This window comes from Sorex fumeus, unplaced genomic scaffold (genome assembly GCF_029834395.1).
Source record: "Sorex fumeus unplaced genomic scaffold, SorFum_2.1 ptg000041l, whole genome shotgun sequence".
NCBI lineage: Eukaryota > Metazoa > Chordata > Mammalia > Eulipotyphla > Soricidae > Sorex > Sorex fumeus.
Genome location: NW_026606098.1, coordinates 10175043 through 10199449, shown reverse-complemented (window position 1 = coordinate 10199449; position 24407 = coordinate 10175043). Strand labels below are relative to the sequence as shown.

The following is a 24407-nucleotide window of genomic DNA, read 5'->3' as shown; positions in this document are numbered from 1 at the left end:
TTATTAATTTTGTTTGGGGGACACACATGGCAGTGCTTGGGGTTGAATCCTAGCGGGTCTGAGGGACCTTACAGGGTACCGGGGATCAAACCCGGACCAGCTGCATGCGAGGCGAGCGCCTCCTCACCGAACTATCTCTCCGGCCTCACATAAGTGGAGTGGGTCCAGGACCCAAATGTGGCTATTTGGGTGGAAGGGCTTGTCTCAGGAGCCGCGGGGCCAGAGCGACGGCACAGAGAGGAGGGCGTTGGCCATACACGCACCTGACCTGGGTTCGATCCCCAGCATCCCACAGGGTCCCCCAAGCACCGCCAAGAGTGAGCCTTGAGTGCAGCACCAGAACCGACCCCATGAGCACTGCCAGGTGTGGCCAACCCCCCGAGAAAAAAGAAGGGAGCTGGGGGCAGCGTGTGCGGGAGCTGACAACATGCACCACGCACCAGCCCCACAGATCTGTCACAAGCCTGGAGTGGTCGCGTGCTGCGGGGGGGGGGGGCAACGCCCCCAGCCAGGTACTCACCATCTCAAACTTCTTGTCTGGATAGAGGCAGGTCTGACCTCCAGCCGTGAAGTTGCAGAAAACCCTGAGCGAGTCCCGGGCACAGCCCTGATTGGGGTCGATCCAGTACTCCCCTGGGGGGTGTGGCTGGTGAGTGAGTAGGCAGGACTCCGGGACCCCCCCACCCTGGGGGGCCGCCTCACCATCCGGCAGCTGTGGGTGGTGCCGCTGGAGCTCGCTGCACACCAGGCCCGGGTGCTCGGCCGTGCCTGGTGGCCGGCGCAGCCGCTCCAGCTCCTGGCTCAGCGAGGACACGGAGGCCAACACCTCCTCCAGGCCGTCCTCTGGGCTGGGGAGCCCCCGGCGGTGGCGCTGGAGCAGCCCCTGCAGCTCGGCCCGGGGACCCTGGGGTGTGGGCACCCAGTGGGGAGATGCAGGGGTGAGGCAGGGGTGAGAAAAATGGGGGGACAGGATTAGAGCCCTTGAGTGTGATGCGGGGTGGGGGGACCCAAAATCAAGCCCAAGGCCCCCCCGACACCAGCCCAGCCCAGACCCTCCTGCCCTGCCCCAGGGTCTGGGGGCCCTGATGAGGGACGGTCCAGCACAGCGCTGAGCAACTCACTGGGGGGCCTGGGGGCCCTGGGGGGCCCATGTCTCCGCGGGGTCCAAGTGCTCCCTGTGGAGAGAAATTATTTGGGGGGGTGTGGAGACATTGTGAGACCCCATTCCTGCCGATACGCATGTACACAAACATGCACACAGACCCACATGCACACACCCACACAACACATACAGACACATGCGTATACACGCAGACATACACAGACACACGTGGCACACAGCGCCATACTGACAAATGTCGATACACATGCACACATGTGCACAGACACACATGTACCTACAGATGCATACACAATCCTCCACTGACACATATATGTGTATATACAGGCTATACAGGCATACATGGACACAAGTGGCACACATATACACAGAGATGCACACGCAGAGACACACACATGAAAACAGACATGCATGTACAAACACACAGACACATGCACATCCCCTCAGACACACACATGCACACACACATGTGCACTCACACACACACAGACACAGACACACACACATCAAGTCTGACATGCATTGGGGCCACCCCAGCTGCTCTGGCTTCCTCCCGGCTCAGTGCTCACAGAGCACCCCTGGCGGGCTCGGGGGACCGAATGAGGTGCTGGGGATGGAACCCGGGCAGCTGCCTGTGGCGCCTGGCTCCGCACCCCCCTTTCTGATGTGCAGGGATCTCGGTGCTTCTGCCAGGCTCCCCGCAGCCCGGGCCAGGGAGACAGTGACAGGCTGGACTGGGGGCACAGCCGATACTCACCGGGGACCCCTTGGCGCCCTTCTCTCCCAGAGGGCCCTGCGGGGGAGACCAGAGGACCTGAGTCCAGCTGACGCGCCCACCACACGGCCCCCACCCCGCAATCCCTTCTACTCACCACCACGCCGGGGGGGCCTGGGGAGCCCAGAGAGCCCTTGGGACCACGGGTGCCCTGGGAGAGGACACGAGGGTCATTCTTGGGGGAATCCGCCCCTCCGGCCCACACCCCCCCCTCCAAGTAACAGGGCCCGACACTCCCCCATCCTCCCCCCAGCACCCCTCCCTCCCTACTGCCCTACTGCGGGGTGCTTACAGGCTCTCCCTGGGGGCCGGGGGGGCCCTGCACACCGGGAAGTCCTCGGTCCCCCTTTTCGCCTGCCTCCCCGGGGGGGCCGATGAGGCCGATGAGTCCAATGTGGCCCTGGAGGGGAGAAGGCGTGAGGGGGGTGGGGGGTTTCTCCCCGGAGGCACCGGGAGGGGGTGGGGGACTCACCTTCTCGCCCTTGAGGCCAGCCTCTCCCTTCAGCCCTGGAAGGCCAGGGGGACCCTGGACAGAGAACAGGGCTGGTTGAGCCCCTGCGGCTGGGGGTGACAGGGCCCAGGTCCCATTTCAGGGGGGTTGCCAGGGAGGGGCGGGGGGGCTGGAGGGAGGGCGGACAGGAAAGGGTCGGGTAGATGCTCAGTGGTCAGGAGCATGGACATCAGTGCGGGTGAGGACACAGGGGAGTGCAGCAGAGGCGGGTGGGGGCTCTGGGTGGACCCTCTTACCAGGGGGCCAGGTGGGCCCGTCTGTCCCGGGGCTCCCAGCAGGCCAGCCTCACCCTAGGGCAGAACAACCGGTGTCTACACACACCAGACACAGTGGACAAGTCCCCAGCCCTGCCAGTGGCCCAGGGGAAACCCCACCCCAGTCTCATCCCACTCACCACAGGGCCGGGGATCCCGCGCAGACCCTCGGGTCCCTCGCGCCCTGGGGGGCCCTGAGCCCCCATAGGGCCTCTTCTCCCTGGGGGCCCATCTGGGCCGGGCAGTCCCTGCAAGGGACAAGAGAGGACAGAGTCGGGGTCACACAGTCGGCACTGAGGGGGAGTGAAGCCAGGGTCCCCTGGCCCCAGGCGGCACCCCAAGGCAGGGTGGAGTGGGGGCCGCAGCCCCTCCCACCCATGAACCTGAGGCTCACCTTGGCACCCTTCTCCCCTTCCCGGCCTTCAGGTCCTAGGCGGCCGGGGGGACCCTGGGGAAGAGACAAGAGCAGGGGCTGGTGTGACGGGTGGGGGGAGGGGGGCGGAGGGGCGAGGGGGCTGAGGTGCATGCGGAGACTTGGGGTGCGGGGGGCAGGGCAGTGGGGTACGTGGGACAAGGCTGCGGCTGGACACTCGCCACTCACCCTCTTGCCGGGGGGCCCTCGTGGGCCGGGTTCCCCAGAAGCACCAGGTGGACCCTGCGGACACGAGTCCAGGACTTGCCTTTCTGGAGAACGCTCGACTCCCCGCTCCCCCCACCTCACTCCTGCGGGGGCGTCCACCTGTCGCCGCTCCCCCCTCACCCGGCACCGGGCCCCTTCCCACATCTGTCCCCCACTCACCGGCATGCCAACACCCCCGGGGTCTCCCCTGTCTCCTGGGATGCCGTCTATACCCTGTGTGGGGGGACAGTCAGGAGATCTGGGGGACATGTGGGGACTTGGGCGCAGGGTGTGACTCGTAGAGATGTGAAGGCGATTCCCCACCCCCCAACTCCCAGGTCTCACCCAGGTCTGGGGTGGGTGATGGGGAGACAGGACAGAACTTGGGGCAACGCTGAATGTGGAGAAGGGGACACACTCACCGGCACACCAGGGTCTCCTGGGGCCCCGAGATCTCCAGGGAGCCCCCTGGGGCCCTGAAACATAAATGGGTTTACAATCACCCCAGCTCGGGGAGCCCTCACTCATGAGCGTTCCCAGAGTGCAGAGGCCCCGCCGAGAATAAGGGCTGAATCCTCTCTGTCCTTCCTGTTGGGGGCTCCCACGGAGAAGTGAGCCCCAGAAAAAGAGGCACAACAGGTGGGGAGATGCAAACGGAGGTCCCATAACTGGCACTCCTGCCGCCCTGCCCAGCTGAGACCCCATGGTGCTGGCAGGAGGGTCCCCACTTTCTTCTTCTTTTTTTTTCTTTTTGGGTCACACCCGGTGTGGCATGGGATTACTCCTGGCTCATGTACTCAGGAATTACTCCTTGTGGTGCTCGAGGGACCATACGAAATGCTGGGAATCGAAGCCGGGTCGGCCGTCTGCCAGGCAAACGCCCTCCCCACTGTGCTGTCACTCCAGCCCCGGGTCCCCACCTTCAACTCCCTCATCATCTGGGATTCAGCCTCAGTTCAAGGAGGGTGTAGCAGGGAGGGCGTTTGCCTTGCATGTGGCAACACGGCTTTGATCCCAGCGTCCCACATGGTTTCCCAGCACCGCTAGGAGTAATCCCTGAGTGCCCAGCCAGAAATAAGCCAGAGCACCACCCAGGGGGGCCCGGAACAGTAACAACAAAAATCCCATAGAAAGGGGAGTTTGAGCCCAAAATTTTTGGATCATTCGTTCAACCCTGCGATTCCTCGTTCATTTAAGCATTCATCAGCTCAATCTTTCTTGCCCTTCTTTTTTCTTTTCCTCATACATTCAAGCATCTGTGTCTAACCATGAATTTCTTCATCTATGCTCGTCCACTCAAACATCTGTTCTTTCATTCATTTCAACCTACCACTCATTTCAACCATTCATTCATCCAATATCCATGCCTTCATTCGTGTTCTCATTCGCTTCTGCTCTCATTCATTCATATTTTCATTCCTTCAACTCTTCTTTCATTCCATCTTTCATTCATACCCACTCTCCTTCATTCATGTGTATTAATTCATCCCTAGCTCATTCATTGGACCATTCATCCACGCCCTCACTCACTCATTGGGCCATTCTTCCATCCCCTCGCTCACTCATTGGCCCAACATCCACGCCCTCGCTCACTCATTGGACAAGTCTTCCATGCCCTCGCTCACTCATTGAACCATTCATCCACACCCTGCTTACTCATTGGGCTATTCATCTATGTTCCCACTCGTTGAATCATTCATTCATGCCCTAGCTCACTCATTGGACCAACAACCATGCCCTCACTCATTGGACAAGTCTTCCATGCCCTCGCTCACTCACTGGACCATTCATCACACCCTCACTCACTCACTGGACGACTCATCCATGTCTTGGCATACTATTTGCTCAGCGAAATAATGGATTGCTCTCTCTTGGGATCAGCACGTGAATCAATGGGACCTCCTGGTTGAAAGTCGGGGAGCAGGGAGACACGAGGGCCCCTTCCCCACCTTCTACTGACTCACCGCATTCCCTTTGGCTCCATCCTCTCCAGGGGGGCCTTTCTTTCCCGGGGGACCAGCAGCGCCAGACGGGCCTGAGTCTCCTTTCTCACCAAAGTCTCCGCGTGGCCCCTTTGCAGAAACAGACGTGCGGTGAGCAGCGTCCACAACCCAAAGTCAGACCAAGTAAGGGAGCAGGGCAGATGCCAAGCCAGTTGGTTCTGGTCAAGGGTATTCTGAACCTCTTCCCACTGGCAACACCCCCTCACCCGCTTTTTGTTTTTCTGCCACACCCAGCAATGCTCAGAGGTTACTTCTGGCTTTGCACTGAGGAATTACTCCTCAAGGGACCCAACGGGATGTCGGGAATGGAACCTGGGTCGACCTCGTGTAAGGCCAGCACCTTACCCACTGTACTCTCTCTCCAGCCCCTGGCAACCCTTTATCACCCAAGAAATGTTTCTGTGATCCTAGGCATAGAGGTATGCAAAGCAAACATTTAATAGTAACAAATCGTGAGTCTGTGCTAACACAGTTGTTTCTTAAGCTCTGTGAGCCCATACGGGGTCCTGGCGCAGCGTTTAAGAGCTATTCTGGGGGCTCGAAAGAGAGCACTTGACTTTCACGGTGGTGACAATGGTCCATCTGGCACCAGATGGGCCCCTGAGCACAGAGCGGGGAGAACCCGAGCACCACCAGTGTGGTCCCAACCACTCCTTCAACGAAGAATAGACTGTCGCCCCTGGCCCACCCTAGAGTGAGTGAGGAAAGGGTCCCGGTGGGCAGCTCATCCCCAAGTCTGACTCCAGGTTTGGGGTGTGCAGGGAACAGCCTGGATGGAGGCGGTCCTTCAGAGGATGCCCAGGGGCAGAGGCACAGGCTTGGGGTGTGCAATTCCCAGCAATTCCCATGTTCGATTCCCAGCAGGGACACAGAGAAGCCTTGGCCCCCACACTGCTGGGCCCAAACGCTTAGCAACTCCCCAACACCAAAGAAGATATAAAGGAACTTCCAGGGTCTGTCATTAGGATGAGACACATCCCTGGGTCATCGGCTGGCCAGAGCCATCCAGGGGTGGGGGTTCCCTGAGGCTAATGTGGGTGTCAGATCACATGCTCACTCACAGGGCTTCCAGGGGCTCCTGGGGGTCCGGGGTCTCCAGTCTGTCCCGGCTCACCCTGCAGGAGGCAAAGTGAGGACCAGGAGGGCGCCCCAGGACAGGCAGCTCCAATGAGGATGGGCTTCCAGCACGCCCCACCCATCTCACAGAAGTCTGCTCTGCAAAGCCCCGCCCGACAGGAGTCCTGCCCACCCACAGAACCCACCCCACCCATAGAAACCACGCCCCGCCCCGCAAGTTCCAGCCCCTGCCCGGCCCACACTCACCTTCTCGCCCACTGCTCCGGGCTGACCAACTCCTCCCTTCAGTCCTGGGGGCCCCTGGAGAGACGGGGTGGGGGTATAGATAAGCCCCCACTGAAATGACTTCCCCACCTCCGAAGCAGCCTGGCCCTCCTCCCAATCCTCACCTCTGCTCCGCTGGGGCCATGGGGGCCCCGAGGTCCTGGAGCTCCATGGGGTCCCTGTGGGAAGTGACACAGAACGGACATTCAGTGACCAGGGGCCCAACCCCAAAGGCCACCCTGAATACTGGGGTGGTGAGAACAATAAAGTGGGACCGGAGAGACAGGGCAGGGGTGAAGGCGGCGCCCGGCATACAGCCTGCGCTGGCGTCACTGTGCCCAGGGAGGGGAGAACAGGACGAGCTACAGAGCGGACCATTAGAGCAGGAGGCCTGGGGGTCGACCCCAGCACTGCAGGGCCCTGCCCCCAAGCACGGCCAGGCGTGACTCCCAACTAAAGGCCCAAAGTGTCTTGAGGGGTCCCCAGAAACCAATCACCACCCATATGTCCGTCCTTTCTGGCCCCCTCGTCCGTACCATGGACCCCACGTCTCCGACCTCGCCCTTGTCTCCAGGAGGGCCTGGCAGTCCCTGAAAAAGGAAGAAACAAGATTGGGGGCCGGGGTGGGGGAGGGGAACCACGGGCCACTCACTCGCACCCTGACACGCACCTGCAGGCCGGGGGGACCGATCACCCCCACAAAGCCCCTCACTCCGTCATCGCCTTTCTGCCCAAAGAGGCCTGGGGGTCCCCGGCGTCCCTGTGCCCCATCGGCTCCCTGCCAGGAAGATGGGGAGGGACCAGGGGAGGTTAAGGGTCAAGGTCAGGGCAGAAGTCGAGAGCTGGAGAAGGAGCAGTGACCGTGGGGGAGGGGCAGGTGAATGTGGGGAACCAGGATACAGCTGAAGGGGGCGGGAACTGGGCCAAAGGTAGAGTCTGGGTGGGGGGGACGGGACGAGTTGGGGTCAAGGTCAGCAGCAGATTCACTTCTGGGCCTGAGGGTTTAGCGTCTGCCTTGGAGGGTGGCCTAGGCTTGGGGTTCAGGGTATGGCTGGGTCAGGTGAGGCTGGAGTTGGGATCCAGACCACAGAGTGGAGATGGGGGTGGGGTGATCAAGATCACGCAGGGTGGGGGACCCCCGTTCCCTGCTGTCAGGGACGCAGCAAGCCGGGAGCACTTACCGCGGGGCCTGGGTGTCCAACCGGCCCCTGTATCCCTGTTGGTCCGGGCGGACCCTGGGAGGGAGAACGGGGAGGAGTCAAGCTCTGGGGGCGGGGCTAGCAATGTCACTCTCGCCCCTTACCCCGCCTCCCGCCGGAAGAGAGCGATGGGCCCCTCCCCCACAAGCAACCATGTTGGGGGGGGGCGGGGGCACTCCTGAATGAGGCCCACGGGCACATGCAAGCCCTGGAGCTCAGCGCTGCACAATCAGGGACAGAGGGGACGTGAGCAACCCATGGGTGCAGGGCTGGGCCCCGGGGTCCTGCCTGCAGATACCAGGATGGGGTTGGGAAGGCAGGGGCGCTCCCGCTCCCAGGGGCCCCCACTCACCGCGTCGCCCTTGTCGCCTCTGCTCCCCTTGTGGCCAGGTGTGCCCATCTCTCCCTGCACAGAATGGGCATGAGGAGGGACCCGCTCCCCCTGCCCCCGGGGCTCCCCCAAGCTCCTCTCACCTTGTCCCCTTCCTCGCCAGAAGGGCCGGCGGCTCCTGGGGGCCCGGGAAGCCCCAGGGGTCCAGGGGTCCCATCTTTGCCGATGGGCCCAGGAGGGCCACGTTCACCCTGGTAGAGGGAGGGGAGGGGGGTCAAGAACCCAGGGCGGAAGTGGGGTGCTGGCCTGCAGCAGCCTGAGGGCGACACTTACCGGTGCCCCCTTCTCGCCTGCGGGGCCAACAGGACCTGGGCCTCCGCTCTGGCCAGGGAGTCCGATACTCCCGGTGGGACCCAGAGGTCCCCGCTCCCCTGGGGAGCCCTGCAGGGAGGGAGAGGATGTGGGGAGTCTCCCTGTGAAGGACACCTGAGTTGGAGGGTCCCTCACACAGCAGGAAGAGACTGCCTCGATTTCTCCTTTTTCCTTTGTTTTGGGGACCACACCCACTGATGCTCAGGGTTGACTCCTGGTGGTGCTCGGGGGACCGGACGGGAGGCCGAGGATTGAACCCGGGTCAGGTCAGCCGGGTGCAAAGCAAGCGCCTTCCCTGCTGTCCCATCGTTCCAACCCTCTGCCTAGAGCCCAGTGCGGCTTCCAGCTCAGTCACAGTGGCCGCCTGCCTCCCTCCGGCCAGCACCCAGCCCCAGGCATCTTCGGGGCCTTAGCACACGCTGTTCCCTCTGCCAGGAACGCCCTTTCCCCACTGGCCTTCTTCAATGGCAGGTCCCCAAATCATCCCTTCTGTGACTTTTTTTTTTTTGCTTTTTGGGTCACACCCGGCGATGCACAGGGGTTACTGGGTTACTACTGGCTCTGCACTCAGGAATTACCCCTGGCGGTGCTCAGGGGGACCATATGGGATGCTGGGAATTGAACCCCAGGTCGGTCGCATGTGAGGCAAATGCCCCACCTGCTGTGCTATTGCTCCAGCCCTCCTTCTGTGGCTATTTTCATCTCAGTGCCAGGGTCAAATCTGGAGGTGCTCAGGGCTGACTCCTGGTTCTGTGCTCTGGGATCACTCCTGGCGGAGATGGGGGCAGGCACTGTAAGGGGTACCTGGCATGGAGCCTGGGTAGGCCGTGTGCTCAGCCAGCACCTTCCTCACTGTCCCCTGACACATCCCAGCCCCCCACGAGTCTGGGAAGGGAGTGGCTGTCCTAGCGCATGGCCACCAGTGAAGAGACAGGTTTCTGGAGACACCCAGGCCTGCTGGGGACCCTGGGGGACTTCATGGCAACAGTCCGCTTCCTCCTGCACCCCATCTGCATGGCCGGATGTTGCACTTACGTTGGCCCCGATGGGACCCGGGGGGCCGCTGTCACCCTTCAAACCGGCAGGTCCCTAGGAGAGGAAATGATTCTCATGGGGCTGGCTCGGGGGGCTCTCCAGGGGGCTCACCAACCGCCACTGCTCTAAGTTCACAGTGGCCCCCACCCCCGCCAAGATGCCACCCATGCGCTCCCATTCCTTCTCCACTTTACCAACATGCACAGGGGGTGGGGGGGCGACAGATACATACAGGGTCTCCAGCGGCTCCTGGGGGGCCAGGCAAGCCCCTGAGTCCAGGTGGCCCTTCCTTCCCCAGCGGTCCTGGTGGTCCCAGGTCCCCCTGTAGCACGTGGGAGGCAGGTCAGACTCCACCCAGGGAGAGGTCCCCCCCACAGTCTGTGCCGGGGGACCCCAGAGCCCATCTCACCTTGGCGCCCTCGTCGCCTTCGGGGCCCGGAAGACCATGTTCACCAGGAGGTCCGGGGGGGCCTGGAGCACCCCTGTCGCCCAGGGGTCCCGCATCCCCCACCTTTCCCTGGAGGAAAAGAAGGGCTCAATTCCCACAGGGCTAGGGGTGTCTGAGAGCCCTGTTCCCCCAAAATATCCCCAAACAGGTGCCAAAGTGAGGGGCTTCTCAGGGGGTGCAGTCTGACCTGAGGGCCCAAAACTCCAGCTGGTCCCGGTGGGCCTGTCTGGCCTTGGAAACCCTGAGGGGAAGGAAACGGGGTGTCATAGGAAAGGAAGGGCAGAAATGGAATGTGGGGATTCAGGGCTCAGCCTGGAGTCTGGTCCCGAGTTCAAACCCTGGGGATACCACATGTGCCCATCCCAGCAACTCTGCCGTCTGGCACCCCCAGCCAGGCAGGTGTGACACAGCACCACGGCCAGAAGGATGTGCTGGGGAAGCCCTGCAGTGGCCTGGACCCCCAGAACATGCATGAGAACCCCCAACCCCAGACAGTGAGTGCACCGCCCATCACGGTAGCAGGAACAGCGGAGGGGAGGGAATAAACGAGCGATGGGCCGGGTAGGTTGGAAGCCAGTCGGCGCTGCGGAGAGGCCTGGGGGCCGAGCGCGGGGATCCCCACCCCACAGGGCCCCCCGGGACAGCGACTCACCAGCTCTCCTCTCTGGCCTGGGTGCCCGGGACGCCCATCCTTGCCTTGGGGGCCCTGGGGACAAAGTGGGAGCGAGGTGAGGCAGCATGAAGGGGCGCCCCTCTCTGCACCCCAACCTGGGCGAGGTCACTCACAGGGGGGCCCTTGAGCCCAGGGAATCCGGGGGGACCTTGCACTCCAGGGGGGCCCTGAAACAGAAGCAGAGGAATCCTGAATGCGGGCTTCACCAGGACAGAGACCAGCACTGTGTGTGTGTGTGTGTATGCACGCATGAGTGTATATGTATGCGAGCACTGGTGTGTGTGTGAGCATGTGTGAATGTAGAATGTACGTGTATGTGAGCATGTATGTGTGTGGAGTGTGTGTGTGCGTGACTGCGTATGTGAATGTGTGAGTGCATGTGTGAACGTGTGTGACTGTATGTGTTAGTGTTTTGATGAGTTTATAAGTATGTGAGTGCATATGTGTGTGTATATGCGAATGTGACCGTGTATGTGTGTTTGGATGTGTGTGTATTGTGTGTCTATGTTAATCTGTGATTGTGTGTGAATGTGTGAATGCATATTGTGCGTATATGTTAATCTGTGTGTGAATGCTATTTTGTATGTGTGTTTGGATGTGTGTGTACTGTGTATATGTGTGTGTGTTGTGTGTTTGTGACAGGCACAGAACATTCTTGCTGGGGCCAACACCGGCCCAGCCCTGCGTGTGGGGACAGAGGTGATGCCACTGAGCTGCCTCCAACATCGGACTGTCCTCACACGCAGCCCCCGGGGGTCCCCGCCCTGCCCCGCAAGCACACACCCCACTCTCACCTTCTCTCCTGGGGCTCCTGGGGCCCCGTCCTGGCCCACGGCACCCTGGAATGAAGGAATAAACAGACTTGGTCCCCACTGGGATGGGTGGGAGGAATGGGGGGCCCGATCCCCCACCCCTTACCTTGGGGCCTGGCTGCCCTGTGGCCCCCAGCTGCCCCCTCTCTCCACGGGCGCCCTGAATCCGAAGGAAATCAAGATTAGGAGTGAGGGGAGGTGGGGGACCCAGGAGGACCCCACCCGCCTTCCTGCCCACTCAGGACCCTCCCACAGCCCCTCCCTCCATCCCACCAGTGCCCCGTGGAGACTGAGCAGGTGGGATGAAGACCCCGATCCTCTTACTGGTAAACCCCGCTCTCCTTCCAGGCCTGGCTGTCCGGCCTTGCCCTGCAGGGAAGATGGGGGGTGAAGGGGAAGACAGTGGAGCAACGGGACTAGGCACAGACCCCACCTGCATGTTCCCTAGTCTTTGCACACGCACACAAACTCACACATTCATACTCACAATGACACATAATACTCACACAGATACTTTCATACTCATAGTCAAACGTAATACTCACACACACACACACACACACACACACACACACACACACACAAGCTCCAAACTTACCCGCTTTCCTTTCTCTCCTAATGGTCCCAAGGGTCCAGGAAATCCAATCGACCCCTGAGGGTAGACAGAAAAGGAGCAGATGGGCCTGGGGCGGTAGGGACAGTCACCCCCATCCTCCATCCAGGCAACAAATTCCAAAAGCTTCTTGTGGTCCTTCTAACCCCTTCCTACATGGTCAGAGTCCAGGCGTTTAGAAATGGGGCGCAGGTGCTGAAGTGCTCCCAAGTCTGTGGCACACCTGGCCACGAGTCCCATGCAGGCCCTTGAGTTTCCTCCCCAAGTGGGAGCCCATGGGTGTTGTTTCAGCAAGTTCACGCAAGTATGTGTATGCAAGTGTGAACACACACACACACACACACACACACACACAAACACACGGGCTGGAACAGCTAATCACCCAGGAGACCCCAATCTCACCCACGGCTGAGAATATCATCACTTTTATTTCTATTTTATGCTTTGGACCACACCCAGCAGTGTTCACAGGGCTGACTCCTAACTCTGTGCTCAGAGGTCACTCCTAGTGGAGTTCAAGGGATCTTATGGGGTGCCGGGGATCGAACCCAGTCAGCCACGTGCAAGGCCAGCACCCTCTCTGCTGCTCCTTTTTATAAAAACATTTTAAACCACCACTGTCCTGTGGGTGCGGCCTGGCCCAGAGGACAGGCCAACTGGAGCTCTGCATGACTGGCGTCAGGGTCGAGGTGACATAGCCAACACATGCAGAAGAACATTCTGTCCGAGTATTCCTGAGTGGCCGTTACGACTCGGTCTGGCACATACGTATTGATGATTCGTTTCTCAATGTGGCACAGACCTCAGCCACCCCAGATAAGAAGGGGCCTGAGTCCTGGGGGACCCCCAGAGCATCCCCCTCATGGTTGAGTGCACAGGTCCTGGGCCTGTCACTGGTCTGGTCTTGAGAGCTTTGCACTGAGCACTGGAGCGAGAACACCGTGCAGATGGCACGGGTCTGGCATGCAGTGGGCCTGCCCGGCTTCGATCCCTGGTCCCTGAGCCCTGCCACGATCCCTGAGTGCAGAGCCAGGAGTCAGCCCTGACCACCACTACGTGCGGGTAGAAAGAGAGGTGGGCCTTGGCACCCTATCCTTCTAGTTCCCATACTACATCTTGGGGCCCAGGAGAGAGCTCAAAGGGCCGGGGCTTTGCCTGACATGTGCAACTGAGCCCCGGGTGCTGGAGACACCGCTTCCTACAGAGCCACGGATACCATCACCTTCCCCACAAGCTGGGCCGTGGGGCTGGAGCGATAGCACAGTGGGTAGAGCATTTGCCTTGCACAAGGTTGACCCGGGTTTGATTCCCAGCATCCCATATGGTCCCCTGAGCACCGCCAGGAGTAAGTCCTGAATGCAGAGCAAGGAGGAACCACTGAGTATCGCCAGATGCGACCCAAAAAGAAAAAAAAAAAAAAAAAAAAACAAGCCACATCATAACACAGCCCCCTCCCCCCGAGCCTGGACCCCTGACGTTAGTTAAGTCTCTAAGCCCAGTTCACCCCAGGCTACAGCTCCTCACCTTAGGGCCGGGCCGTCCAGGGTAACCGGGGAGGCCAGGGAGCCCCAGCTTGCCCTGCAGACAGAGAGCGGGGAAAAGGTCAGAAATCGGCAAGGTTGGAGGTGGAAGGTCGGGAGCAGCACCCGGGGATCAGGGAAGCTGGGGGGCGGGTCCCAGAGCACCCATCTCTGCGGGGGCTGTCTGGGTGGGGGGAAGCTCGCCCACAGTTCCAGAAGCCAGCGTCCCGCGCTGTCAGGCCACCCACTTTGCACCTGAGGGCCCACAAAGGCGTGCTGGGGTGTCGAGCCATGGCACGGAGGGTGCCCACCTCGCTCGTGGCCCACCCGCGCCTGTCCCCAGCATCCCGTCGGCCCACATTGTCACCAGGAGCAGGGCCTGCACCTGTGGGGGGCCTGGGGAACCCCAGAACTACAGCCTCAGGGCCTGGCATGGAGCCTCTGTGGGCTGAGACTTGCTGTGGCTGGGTTGGCCGCGCTGGGATCCTGGGGGGCCCCCCGAGCAGTTCAGGAGGCAAAAGGCCTGAACAAGGGAAGACCGGCTTTGCTCCGTTGCTCCAGCACTGAGCTGAGGGCAGGGAGTGGACGAGAGGGGGGACGGGTGGGGGGCATGAGTGGACAGGCAAGTGGCTAACAGAGTGGGCAGGTGAGTGACAGGAGCGTGGGCAGAGGGCGGGCAGGTGAGTGGACAGATGAAGGGATAGGAGAGTGGGCGGGTGAGTGGCCGGGTGGGTGGGGGTGAGTGGATATGTAGGTGGGCGGGTGAGTGGACCGGAAGTGGGCGGGGAGGGAGGAGAGCGGGCGGGGAGCACCTCCCCCTAGTGGGGAAGCTGCGGGTGGCCCAGAAGGGGGGCCGGGGCCTCACCTTCTCCCCAGCAGAGCCCGGGGGCCCCTCCTCGCCAGCCAGCCCCTCCTGCCCCTTCAACCCCTCAGGCCCATCCTCTCCTCGCAGGCCTGGGGGGCCGGGGGACCCCTGCAAGAGAAACCAGAGTCTATTTCCAGGCGACACCTGCTCCCCCCTTCCCCGTCCTGCCCATCCCCTGGGCTCTCCCTCCCCACCTTCCTCACACCCGCACCCCACCACACGGAGGTCACCTTACCGCATCACCTTTGAGCCCCCCATCACCCTTGAAGCCAGGGAAGCCATCCTCTCCCTGGGGTGGGGGGTAAGCCCAGAGGTCAGAGGTCAGGGTTTGGGAGAGGGACACAGCAGAGTTCCATTATTGGGGCTCCCCTCCATACACCCCAATTCCCTTTCTCACCTTCACTCCTTTCTCTCCCTGGAGGCCACGATTACCAGAGGTACCCTGAAAAAAAAATTTATTCCAATCCACTGAGGAAGAACCCCTGGGGTCCAGAGCGGTAAGACAGTGGGGAGGGCGTTTGACTTGCAAGTAGCTGACCTTGGTTCAATCTCCCCAGAGGGTCCCACAAGCCCTGCCAGGAGTAATTCCTGAGTGCAGAGCCAGGAGTTACCCCTGAGACTGCCGGGTGTGACCCCCAAACAAAACAACAACAATAACAAAGAGAGTAACTTTCCACCAAAGCCCACGGCTGGGAAGGTGTGTGCAAACAATGGCCTCGCTCCATCTTTATTTTTTGTTTTGTTTGGGGGCCACACCTGGTGGTATTCAGAGCTCTGTGCTCAGGGACCACTCCCGGCGGGCTCCAGGGACCATGTGGGATGCCAGGGGTCAAATGTGGGGCGGCTGTGTGCGAGGCAAGCACTCTGCCGCCCCCCCCTCCCGTCCTATCTTTCTACCCCCCCCCCCCTTTTTTGGCCAAACGCAGCCGTTCCTAGGGCTGACTCCTGGCTCTGCACTCGGGCTCATTCCTGGCAGGGGTCTCAGCATGACGCTGCGGACTGAAGCATATCACATGCCTGTACAATGTCTCTGCACCCCGTGTGCACACACCACCCCTTTCCACAGAAGCCTGGAAGGGACGTGAGGAGAAGGCCCAATTTCCAAGGAATTCCCACCAGAGGGGCCCGACCGAAGACACCGTGTCTGCCTCTCCTTTGGCAGGAGGAGGAAGATGAATATTCCAGGCCCCGGCCAGTCTGCAGTGAAGGAATGTTCCCCTTTGTCCGGGCCACAGTGGGATTCTGCGGCTGGCAATGAGGAGAGTCTGTGCTGGGCTCCAGCCCTGAGCAAGCACAGCTGCCGCGTGCCGCTCGCTCCTTCCGAGCTGGGGTGCTCGGCTGTGAGGAGCCACGGGCTTGTGAGTGGTCAGCGCTGGGGGACCAGGACAACAAAGCACACCAGCACCAGCCTTTTTTTTTGGGGGGGGGGTCACACCCGACGATGGACAGGGGCTACTCCTGGCTCTGCACTCAGGAATTACTCCTGGCGGTGCTCGGGGGACCATATGAGATGCTGGGAATCGAACCAGGGTCAGCCTGTGCAAGGCAACCACCCTACCCGCTGTACTATTGCTCCAGTCCCCAGTAGCAGCTTTAAAGCAATCCCACCCCCAGCTAAACGCAGGAAATGGACAAAGACAATGCCAACTGAAACTGACATGAAATCAACAAAGATCATGGAAGGCCACTAGGAAGGAGGAAGGGACAAGAAATTCACAATGACAGGCTCCAGGGAGAGCACAGCCGGGAGGGATTTGCCTTGGAAGCCAACCCGGGTTCCATTTCCAGCTTCCCATATGGTCCCCTGAGCACCACCAGGAGGAATTCCTGAGTTCATGAGCCAGGAGTAACCCCTGAGCAACGCCGGGTGTGACTCAAAAAGCAAAAACAAAAAAACAAACAAACAAACAAAAACACTCAGGGTTTGACCCTGGCAGGGATCAGGGAACTCTATAGGGTTCTGGAGATCAAGCCCAGGTTGACTGTAAGGCAAATGCCCTCCCAGCTGGACTATCTCTCCAGTCCTAGTTGTTTACAACAAAAAAATTTAAAAATATGTATTGTGTGGGGCTGGAGTGATAGCACAGCGGGTAGGGCGTTTGCCTTGCACGTGGCCGACCCGGGTTCTATTCCCAGCATCCCATATGGTCTCCAGAGGACCACCAGGAATAATTCCTGAGTGCAGAGCCAGGAGTAACCCCTGAGCATCGCTGGTTGTGACCCAAAAAAGAAAAAAAAAAGTATTGCGTTAAAATCTATGTTGTGGCAAAGTTTAATTACATCATAAGACAAAATCAAATACCAGTTGTAGCCATGCTTGGTTATATTGTGGTAAAGTTTAAATACATTGTGCAAATAGAATACCAATTTTAGCCAAGCCTGGTTACACCACCAGGATTTGGAAGGGGGGGTGGGAAGTCCACAGCCCATGTCAGTTTCAAAGATAGTGCTGTCCTTCTTAAGGACTTGGTCAAGTTGGTTGTCCTTATCAGGGTCAATTTCATTTTCCTGGTCAACTTCTCTCTGTCAATTTCTCAATTTGTCAGCAGGAAGGGTAATAGCCCCGCCGCGCTATCTCTCTGACCTCTCATGCCAGGAGTGATTCCTGAGAAATGATCCCTGAGTTTGGAGCCTGGAGTAAACCCTGAGCACCACAATGGGTTTGCCCCAAAGTAATAATAAAAGCAAAACACTACAAGAACAGTAATAATAAATATAGTAATAAATAATTAAACAGCAATTATGCCTGCAACTGCCTCACCTGAGTGAGCCAACATCATCGAGTGCCCAGACAGCTCCTGCCCCACAGAGGTGGCTTGTTTCTGGGGTTCCTACTTGGGCATCTATAACACAACTCACTACTAGTCCCCACAAGCTGCCTGGGCTGGTATGGAGACAGTGGGGTCACTGAAGAGTGGGTTCAGCTGAACTGTCCTCCACTACCAAGGCACTAAGTCCTTAGGTCACCCGTGGGGATCAAACCCATGTGCCCTCCCAAGAGACTGACCCCTCGCCCAGGGCCCCGGGGGGACCTACCTTCACACCTCGGGGTCCCGGGTAGCCGAGCGGGCCAGCCGACCCTGCTGGGCCCTGCATAAAGAGGACATCAGTGGGGTCGAGGCCCACCCTCGCCAAGGCCATGGCCTCTGCCCTGCTGCTGACCCCTCAGCCTCTCACCTGCACTCCTTTCTCGCCTGTGGGGCCCTCACGACCGGGGTGGCCCTGGGGAGGAAATAAAAACAGGGCGACTCCAGGGCCTGCGTGGAGCTCCACGTCCCCACCCTGGAACCACGTGGTTCCTTGAGCATTCTTGGGGCTGCCCGAGCCCCGGAGTACCACCCCAGTGTGACCCCCCCAACCAGAGCTCCCCTTTCTGCCCCTGCCGCCTCTCACCGGAGGGCCATCAGATCCGGGTGCGCCTGGAATTCCCGGGTTTCCAGGGGGCCCCTGAGAAAAGAAACGATGAGAGGTAAGGGGAAGACAGGGACAGCCAGGCACAACTCTGCCCAGACACGCCCTGTAGCCTGAGTCCACCCATCGCCCCTGTCACCCCTGCTGAGCTCTGAGGGTCTCCATCACTGGGCAGGAGCCACAGGAAGGGGGAAGGCGCTTGTCTGTCTCTCAACCGAGTTCGAGCCCCGACCCCCCATAGGACCCCCAGGAGTGATCCCTGAGTGAGTGCCAGCAGTGAGCCCAAAGTCCCCCAACCCCCCAAAAGGAAAAAAGACAAAAGCTTTCACCCCTGCTCGATCTCTCCCGGATGACACTTTCTGGTTCGTGAGGGTCCCCCTGGCTCCTGACCTTCCCCTGAGGGGATTCCTTTCAAGATTTCTCAAATTTTTTAGTTTGGGAGCCACACCCGGCGATGCCCAGGGTTGATCCTGTCTCTGCACTCAGGAATCCCTCCCAGCAAGGCTCGGGGGACCCCATGGGATGCTGGGGGTTGAACCTTGGTCGGCCGCAGGCAAGGCCGGCGCCCTCCCCGCTGCGCCACCACTCCAGGCCCCTTTTGCCTCCCAATTATGGGTCGGGCAGGTTTCCAGCCCATTCAGGGGCGTGGTTCTAGCGCTGGGAGGTTCTGAGGGGATGGGCAGCGCCTCACCACCCAAGTTAATAAGGGGCAGTGGGAGGACTGCGGTTCGAGAGCAACACTCACCTTGTCTCCGGGAGCACCGATGGGGCCCTGGGGGCCTTGCAGTCCCTGGAGGCAGAAGAGAGGGTGCAGGCAGGCATGAGAAGGCGGGTGAGCAAAGCAGGGTTGGGAGGTCCCAGGGGACACCCCTCCACTCAGACCTGGGATCCGGGCTTCCCCTGCTGGCCAGGAGGACCCGGTTCTCCGGGAGGACCCTGGGGGGGGGGGGAGAGAGAGAGAGAGAGAAAGAGAGAGAGAGAGATGAGACCTTAACTTCAGACTCATGACCTTGAGGCTCAGGGGAGGCTCAAAGGGACCCCACCCTGGGGTGGGGATGAGGATGTGGAGATCTGCGAGGGAGCCCTGGGGGGCCCACAGGGGCGCCCCCATCCCGGCAGCGGGGTGAGGTGCGGGGCCGAGAGGCGGCACCTACCACGTTTCCTTTGGCCCCCGGAGCACCGTCGGCGCCACTGATGCCCTGGGGAGGGGAGCAGCAGGCATGAGTGGGGGCCCCAGACAGGGAGGGGGCATGGGAGGGGCTACAGGAAGCAGAGGAGGAGAGGGGGCACAGGAGGGGGGCAGAGGAACGGAGTGGGGGGGGCAGGAGAAGGGGTGTGGGGACTCATTCTCACCCGACGTCCTGGGGGGCCAGGGGAGCCTCTGGGACCCATCAGTCCCCGGAGTCCCTGCAAGGGAGGGGGGTCAGCCCAGCTGCCCTCACACCCCGTCTGACTGTAACACCCCCACCTGCACTGGGGAGGGGCCCCCGAATGTGACCTCACCGGTTCTCCAGCCTGGCCAATGGGCCCTGGGGGTCCTTCTGCTCCCTGCAGGAAAGGCACGTCACCCAGGGAGGGGGCACAGAGGACCCCCCAGGAGCATCTTCCCTCATGGGGGCTCAGAGCATCACCCCAAACCAGCCCTGCTCTGACTCCCCCAGGAGAGACCCTGACCCCTCACCCTGGTCTCTGCACCCCCAAACTCACACTGGCCTCCCCGTCTCCCAGCCAGCCCCCTACTTTGTCCCAGACTTACCTTCCTGCCGTCTTCTCCTGGTGGCCCCGGCAGCCCCACCCGGCCAAAGTCACCCTGGGGGGATGCAGGGGAGATTGAAGAGGTGAAAAAATGGGGGAAGAGGAGGCCCCAAAGGGAGGAGGGGGTGAAGACACGGGTCATGAGGCATCATGGGTATGGGGGTGGACAATGACATTGGGGGTCGCATGTCATGGATATATGCTCTGATATTGGGGGGTCAGGTGTCATGGTATAGGGGTGGATGCTCTGATACTGGGGTTCAGGGTACGGGGTGCCACGGGGAGGGGTCTCACTCACCCGCTGGCCCTGCTCCCCAGGCAGCCCGGGGAGGCCGTCAAAGCCCCGGTCTCCCTGCAGAATGACACCCCCTTAGCTCCTGAGCCCAGCCCTCCTCAGCCTCCCGGGGGCCCCACACTGGCCGCCACCTACCTTGGGTCCTGTGTCGCCCGGGAGGCCCCGCGCCCCATCCGCTCCTGCACGGCCCTAGGCGGGAGGGGGGGGGACAATGCCAGCAGAAAAGCTGTTAATGTTTGGGGGTCCCCGCACCCCAGGGATGGGGACAGGCCTGTCAGGGGTCCTGATCCCAGGGGATGCCAACAGAGCCGGGGGCCGTGGAGCTGAGTCACACGTGGGGAGTCGGGGGACAGAAAGGGACATGGGGGAGCAGAAGTCACTCACCATTTTGCCTTCCCGGCCAGGGGGCCCAACAGGTCCCTGAAGGCCTCGGGGACCCTGTGGGAGGAGGGGAAGGAGGAAGGAGAAGAAGGGCGGCCGAGATGAGGAGGAGGAGAAAGTTGGGAGGCGGAGAGGAGAAGGCAAGGAGGAGCGGGTAGGGGGAGGCGGAAAACTTTCCATCATCACTTAGGACAAGAGGTGAGGGAACCCCCAGCCCCCAGCCCCCCTCGAGGCCCTCATGGCCCCTCACCTGTGGGCCCGTCTCTCCCATCTCTCCTTTCAGACCGGGATACCCAGGAAGGCCCTGGGTGGAGGGGTGGAACAATCAGATGTGGGGGGCTGGGCTGGAGAAGGCTCCTCTTCTCCCGGCGTACCCCCATCCCTCACTGGCATACCCCCAGCACTCACTGTGGGGCCCGGGCGTCCAGTGAGTCCCACGGGGCCAGGGGGGCCCTTCATAGAGAGCTGGAAAGACAGACGGGCAAAGCCTCAGGCCCCAATGCCCCCCCCCCCCCCCCCCCCCCCCGCCTCACGACCCCGCCTCTGCTCAGGGCTGACTCCTGGCTCTGGCTCAGACAGATCACTCCTGGCAGTGCTTGGGGACCCTATGGGGTGCCGGGGATGGAACCCGGGTCCGCCACAAACCCAATTCTGCGCCCTCCCTGCTGTCCTGCCGCGCGGGAGCCCACACAGGGTAGTGCTCAGGAGCGCCCCCTGGTGGCAGCTAGGGGAGCCACATGGTGCTGGGGATGAAACTCGGATCCAGGGGCCAGGCCCCGGCCAGACCCTCCCTGACTGTCCTGTCTCGGGTCCTCACCAAGGCTTTCTGATTTTTTAATTTTGGGGGCATTTGCCTTGCATGCGGCTGGCACTGCCGACCTGAGTTCGATTCCTCCGCCCCTCTCGGAGAGCCCGGCAAGCTACCCGAGACGTATTCGATATGCCAAACACAGTAACAAGTCTCGCAATGTTACTGGGTCCGCTCGAGCAAATCGATGAACAATAGGAGGACAGTGACAGTGATTATTTATTTATTTATTTTTGCTTTTTGGATCACACCTGGCAATGCAGAGGGGTTACTCCTGGCTCTGCACTCAGGAATTACTCCCGGCGGTACTCATGGGACCATCTGGGATACTGGGAATCGAACCCGGGTCTGCCACGTGCAAGGCAAACGCCCTCCCCGCTGTTTGGGGGAAGGCAAAATGGTGAGTGACTTCTGCTCTCCCAGCCCCCGAATTTTTCATTTTATTTTTATAAAGTTGTTCACACTATTTGATGGCTCTCACCAAGGCTTCCTAGGGCATGGCTGAGATTTGACGCCTCTCCAGGCTTTGGTGCCCCCGCTGCCCTTCCCCTAGTCCCCTCCCTGCCCGCGACCCACCTGAGCCTGCTGCAGGACGGCCTGGGCCTGGGCCTGCTGGAAGGACACGGGGGCGCCTCCGGGGGAGCTGCTTGCAAACTGGAACTGGGGGGCAGCGGGGGGTGAGCGGAGTCCGCTGTGGTCGGCCCCTCATGGGTCCAGGGTCCACCCTTCCGGGAAGGCCCGACCTCGCTCCCTCTCACCGGCATCATGATCACGGTGCCCGGGAGGCCGCGGATGCCGTCCATGCCCGGCATTCCTGGAAGGCCGGCGGGGCCCTGCAAGGTGGAGGCGAGGAGGGCGGGGGCGGGGGGGGTAGAGAAGGGGAGGGGTAAGAAAGGCAGTACCGGAGGTGAGAAGGATGAAGGAAGGGAGAGAGAGCGCGCCAAACAGTGGGCGGAAGGGCACAGGGCCAGAGCCAGAGGAGAGTGGGCAGGGCGGACCCGGGTTCGAACCCCAGCATCCCAAAGGGTTCCCCAAGTCCAGAAGTGATCCGGACTGATCCCAGAGTGTAGAACCAGGAGTCCGCCCTCAGCACTGCTGGGTGTGGCCCCGAAACAAAACAGAAAGCCAGAGTAGAAGAAGTGAAAAAAGACAAAGGAGAGAGAGAGAGGATGGAGATGATGGGAGAACAGGGGTGAGTGGATGAAAAAGGAGAGAGGAGAGAGGCAGGGGGAGGCGGAGAGAAGGGAGCAGAAGGGCATCCCGGGTCCAGCCCAGCTCTGCAGGCCCTGGTCCATCCCCGCCTCCAGGCCACCCCAGCACTGGGTCAGGAAGACACCCTGAGCCCCACCGGGTGTGGCCCCATGAGCAGAAAACGCAAAGAGAGAACAGACAGATGGAGATGGAGGGAGAAGAGAGATGGAGATGCAGTGAGAAAGGGGAGGGAGAGAGAGAGAGAGAGAGAGAGATAGGCCAGAGGCTGAGAGACAGAGACAGAGAGGGAGAGACAGAGAGAGAGGGAGACAGACAGGGAGATAAGGAGAGAGAGGGAGACGGCGGGGCGGGGCGGGGGCAGGTGGGCAGGCGGGAGGCAGGGAGAGAGGAGCGGCGTTCACCCCCTCTCAGACCCCCTTGCCAACCTCAGCGCCCCGTCGGGGTCTCTTACCGGCAGGCCTCGGTCCCCAGGGATTCCGGGGGGGCCAGGAGGGCCTGACGGGCCAGCCAGCCCCTGATGGGGACAAAGAGAGTCTCAGGATGAAGGGCAAAGCCTGAGCCAGGCTGCCCCCCGCACAGATGAACCCACGTACACCCCGACTTTCCATCCTGGCCTGTCTAGGCCTCAGACTTTGAGCCCCCAGGTCCGACCAACAGTCTTGGCCTGGCCCAGCCACAGCCTCCCAAATCTTCACACCCCCTGTCCGCAAGAGAAAGGGCCAGGGAACACAGCCAGCACTCACCCGAGGTCCTGGGGCTCCCGGAGGGCCCTCAAAGTGCTGTCCCTGTGGGGGGAATGCATGCATGAGCCCCATTCTGGCCCAGGCGCCGCCCGCCCCCCCGGCACCTGGCCCCCCTCACCTGCTCCACCACCGCGGGTTCTCCTTTCTCGCCCTTCTCTCCAGCGTCCTGGGGTGGGAAAGTGGGGAGCCCCAGGGCTCAGGCATGGGACTCTCCTACACCCTCAAGAACACACCCTGCACGGGGCCACGGTTGCACACACGCTGTGTACACACAACTCGTGTGTGCATTCAGGCACACGTGCACACCACATGTATGGACGCATGGCACACATGCTTATACACATGTGCACTGTGTGTAAACACATTCGCACACACCACACAGGCACATGCATGTATTTACACATGCACACACCCGGGTGTAAGAAACGTGCTTATGCACAGACAGCCAGGACTAGCCCCTGAGCAGGGTGCGGCCCCCCAAATAATGAAGAGGAAGAAGGGGGGTTCCAGCAGGCTCCCTCCCCTTCCCGAAACCAGCACTCCAACTCACTGGAAAGATCTGGAAGTGTGTCCGCAATGACCGTCCTGCTGCCCGGAAGTTGGGGCCCATGGTGGGGTCACCCCCTTCCTCGCCCTCTCCGGCCAACGCCGGGTCCAGAGTCTCCAGTTCCGATCCGCTATCAGGGTCCAGGAGGCCCTGGGGATGTCAGCACAGACCCACGTCGGCCCCTGTCAGCTCCTCGTGTCGGATCCAGCCCCATCTCCTTCACACTGACCTCGGGGATAGTGATGTCACCGCCCACGCTCACGGTCACCGGGGCCGTGATGTCCACGGGCGAGGGGCTTGGAGGCGGGCTCGGAGCAGGCTGGGGCGCCGGGTGGGAGCCGTGAGTGGCGTTCTGCGTGACAGACAGGCGGCTCAGCCAATGAAGGCAGAGGGGGGGCGGGCGCAGGGATTTCGGCTCTCGCCGCTGACAGTGGTTCGAGCCCCGTGTGCGCATGAAGTGTTTCCCCTCCCCCGTCCCCTGCCCGCTCCAGCAGCCCGGAGTTGGGATAGAGTCGGGAATCCCGAAACACTGACAGAAAGAGGGCTGGGGGAGCACCGACCGAGGGGACGCCCGGACTGCGGGGTTCCTCCGAGCCTTGGCACGGGCATGCGGGCCGGGGCAGCCAGCAGGGGGAGCCCTGGCCTGCAGGCGGCGCCGGGGGCTGACCGGGGCTGGCCGGGGCGGGGAGGCCGCGCTGCAGAGCCCAGGGCCAGGGTCAGGGAGCAGCCCTGGGGCCAGGCTCCGGGAAGCGCCCCCACATGAC

The 24407-nt window shown here is 61.2% G+C and overlaps 1 protein-coding gene across 1 annotated transcript in view; it reads right to left on the bottom strand.

Moving 5' to 3' along the window:
- Nucleotides 1-24407, bottom strand: part of COL5A3 (collagen type V alpha 3 chain) — a 32936-nt gene that overhangs the window by 2068 nt on the left and 6461 nt on the right. The window contains exons 7-64 of the mRNA XM_056119918.1: nt 23873-23995; nt 23647-23793; nt 23215-23262; nt 23097-23138; nt 22805-22867; nt 21900-21974; nt 21718-21801; nt 20742-20798; nt 20584-20637; nt 20337-20390; nt 20088-20141; nt 19956-20009; nt 19659-19712; nt 19406-19450; nt 19256-19309; nt 19057-19101; nt 18785-18838; nt 18648-18692; nt 17885-17938; nt 17669-17713; nt 17528-17581; nt 14889-14933; nt 14727-14780; nt 14492-14599; nt 13631-13684; nt 12092-12145; nt 11818-11862; nt 11600-11653; nt 11476-11520; nt 10795-10848; nt 10661-10714; nt 10196-10249; nt 9970-10077; nt 9793-9882; nt 9561-9614; nt 8487-8594; nt 8297-8404; nt 8175-8228; nt 7805-7858; nt 7294-7401; nt 7160-7213; nt 6749-6802; nt 6606-6659; nt 6344-6397; nt 5244-5351; nt 3702-3755; nt 3460-3513; nt 3262-3315; nt 3055-3108; nt 2801-2908; nt 2643-2696; nt 2368-2421; nt 2188-2295; nt 1993-2046; nt 1878-1913; nt 1122-1175; nt 703-904; nt 521-633 (exon numbers count right to left, since the gene is read on the bottom strand). Coding sequence (XP_055975893.1) covers nt 521-633; nt 703-904; nt 1122-1175; nt 1878-1913; nt 1993-2046; nt 2188-2295; nt 2368-2421; nt 2643-2696; nt 2801-2908; nt 3055-3108; nt 3262-3315; nt 3460-3513; nt 3702-3755; nt 5244-5351; nt 6344-6397; nt 6606-6659; nt 6749-6802; nt 7160-7213; nt 7294-7401; nt 7805-7858; nt 8175-8228; nt 8297-8404; nt 8487-8594; nt 9561-9614; nt 9793-9882; nt 9970-10077; nt 10196-10249; nt 10661-10714; nt 10795-10848; nt 11476-11520; nt 11600-11653; nt 11818-11862; nt 12092-12145; nt 13631-13684; nt 14492-14599; nt 14727-14780; nt 14889-14933; nt 17528-17581; nt 17669-17713; nt 17885-17938; nt 18648-18692; nt 18785-18838; nt 19057-19101; nt 19256-19309; nt 19406-19450; nt 19659-19712; nt 19956-20009; nt 20088-20141; nt 20337-20390; nt 20584-20637; nt 20742-20798; nt 21718-21801; nt 21900-21974; nt 22805-22867; nt 23097-23138; nt 23215-23262; nt 23647-23793; nt 23873-23995 — 3933 coding nt within the window. The remainder of the gene's footprint in view (nt 1-520; nt 634-702; nt 905-1121; nt 1176-1877; nt 1914-1992; nt 2047-2187; nt 2296-2367; nt 2422-2642; nt 2697-2800; nt 2909-3054; nt 3109-3261; nt 3316-3459; nt 3514-3701; nt 3756-5243; nt 5352-6343; nt 6398-6605; nt 6660-6748; nt 6803-7159; nt 7214-7293; nt 7402-7804; nt 7859-8174; nt 8229-8296; nt 8405-8486; nt 8595-9560; nt 9615-9792; nt 9883-9969; nt 10078-10195; nt 10250-10660; nt 10715-10794; nt 10849-11475; nt 11521-11599; nt 11654-11817; nt 11863-12091; nt 12146-13630; nt 13685-14491; nt 14600-14726; nt 14781-14888; nt 14934-17527; nt 17582-17668; nt 17714-17884; nt 17939-18647; nt 18693-18784; nt 18839-19056; nt 19102-19255; nt 19310-19405; nt 19451-19658; nt 19713-19955; nt 20010-20087; nt 20142-20336; nt 20391-20583; nt 20638-20741; nt 20799-21717; nt 21802-21899; nt 21975-22804; nt 22868-23096; nt 23139-23214; nt 23263-23646; nt 23794-23872; nt 23996-24407) is intronic.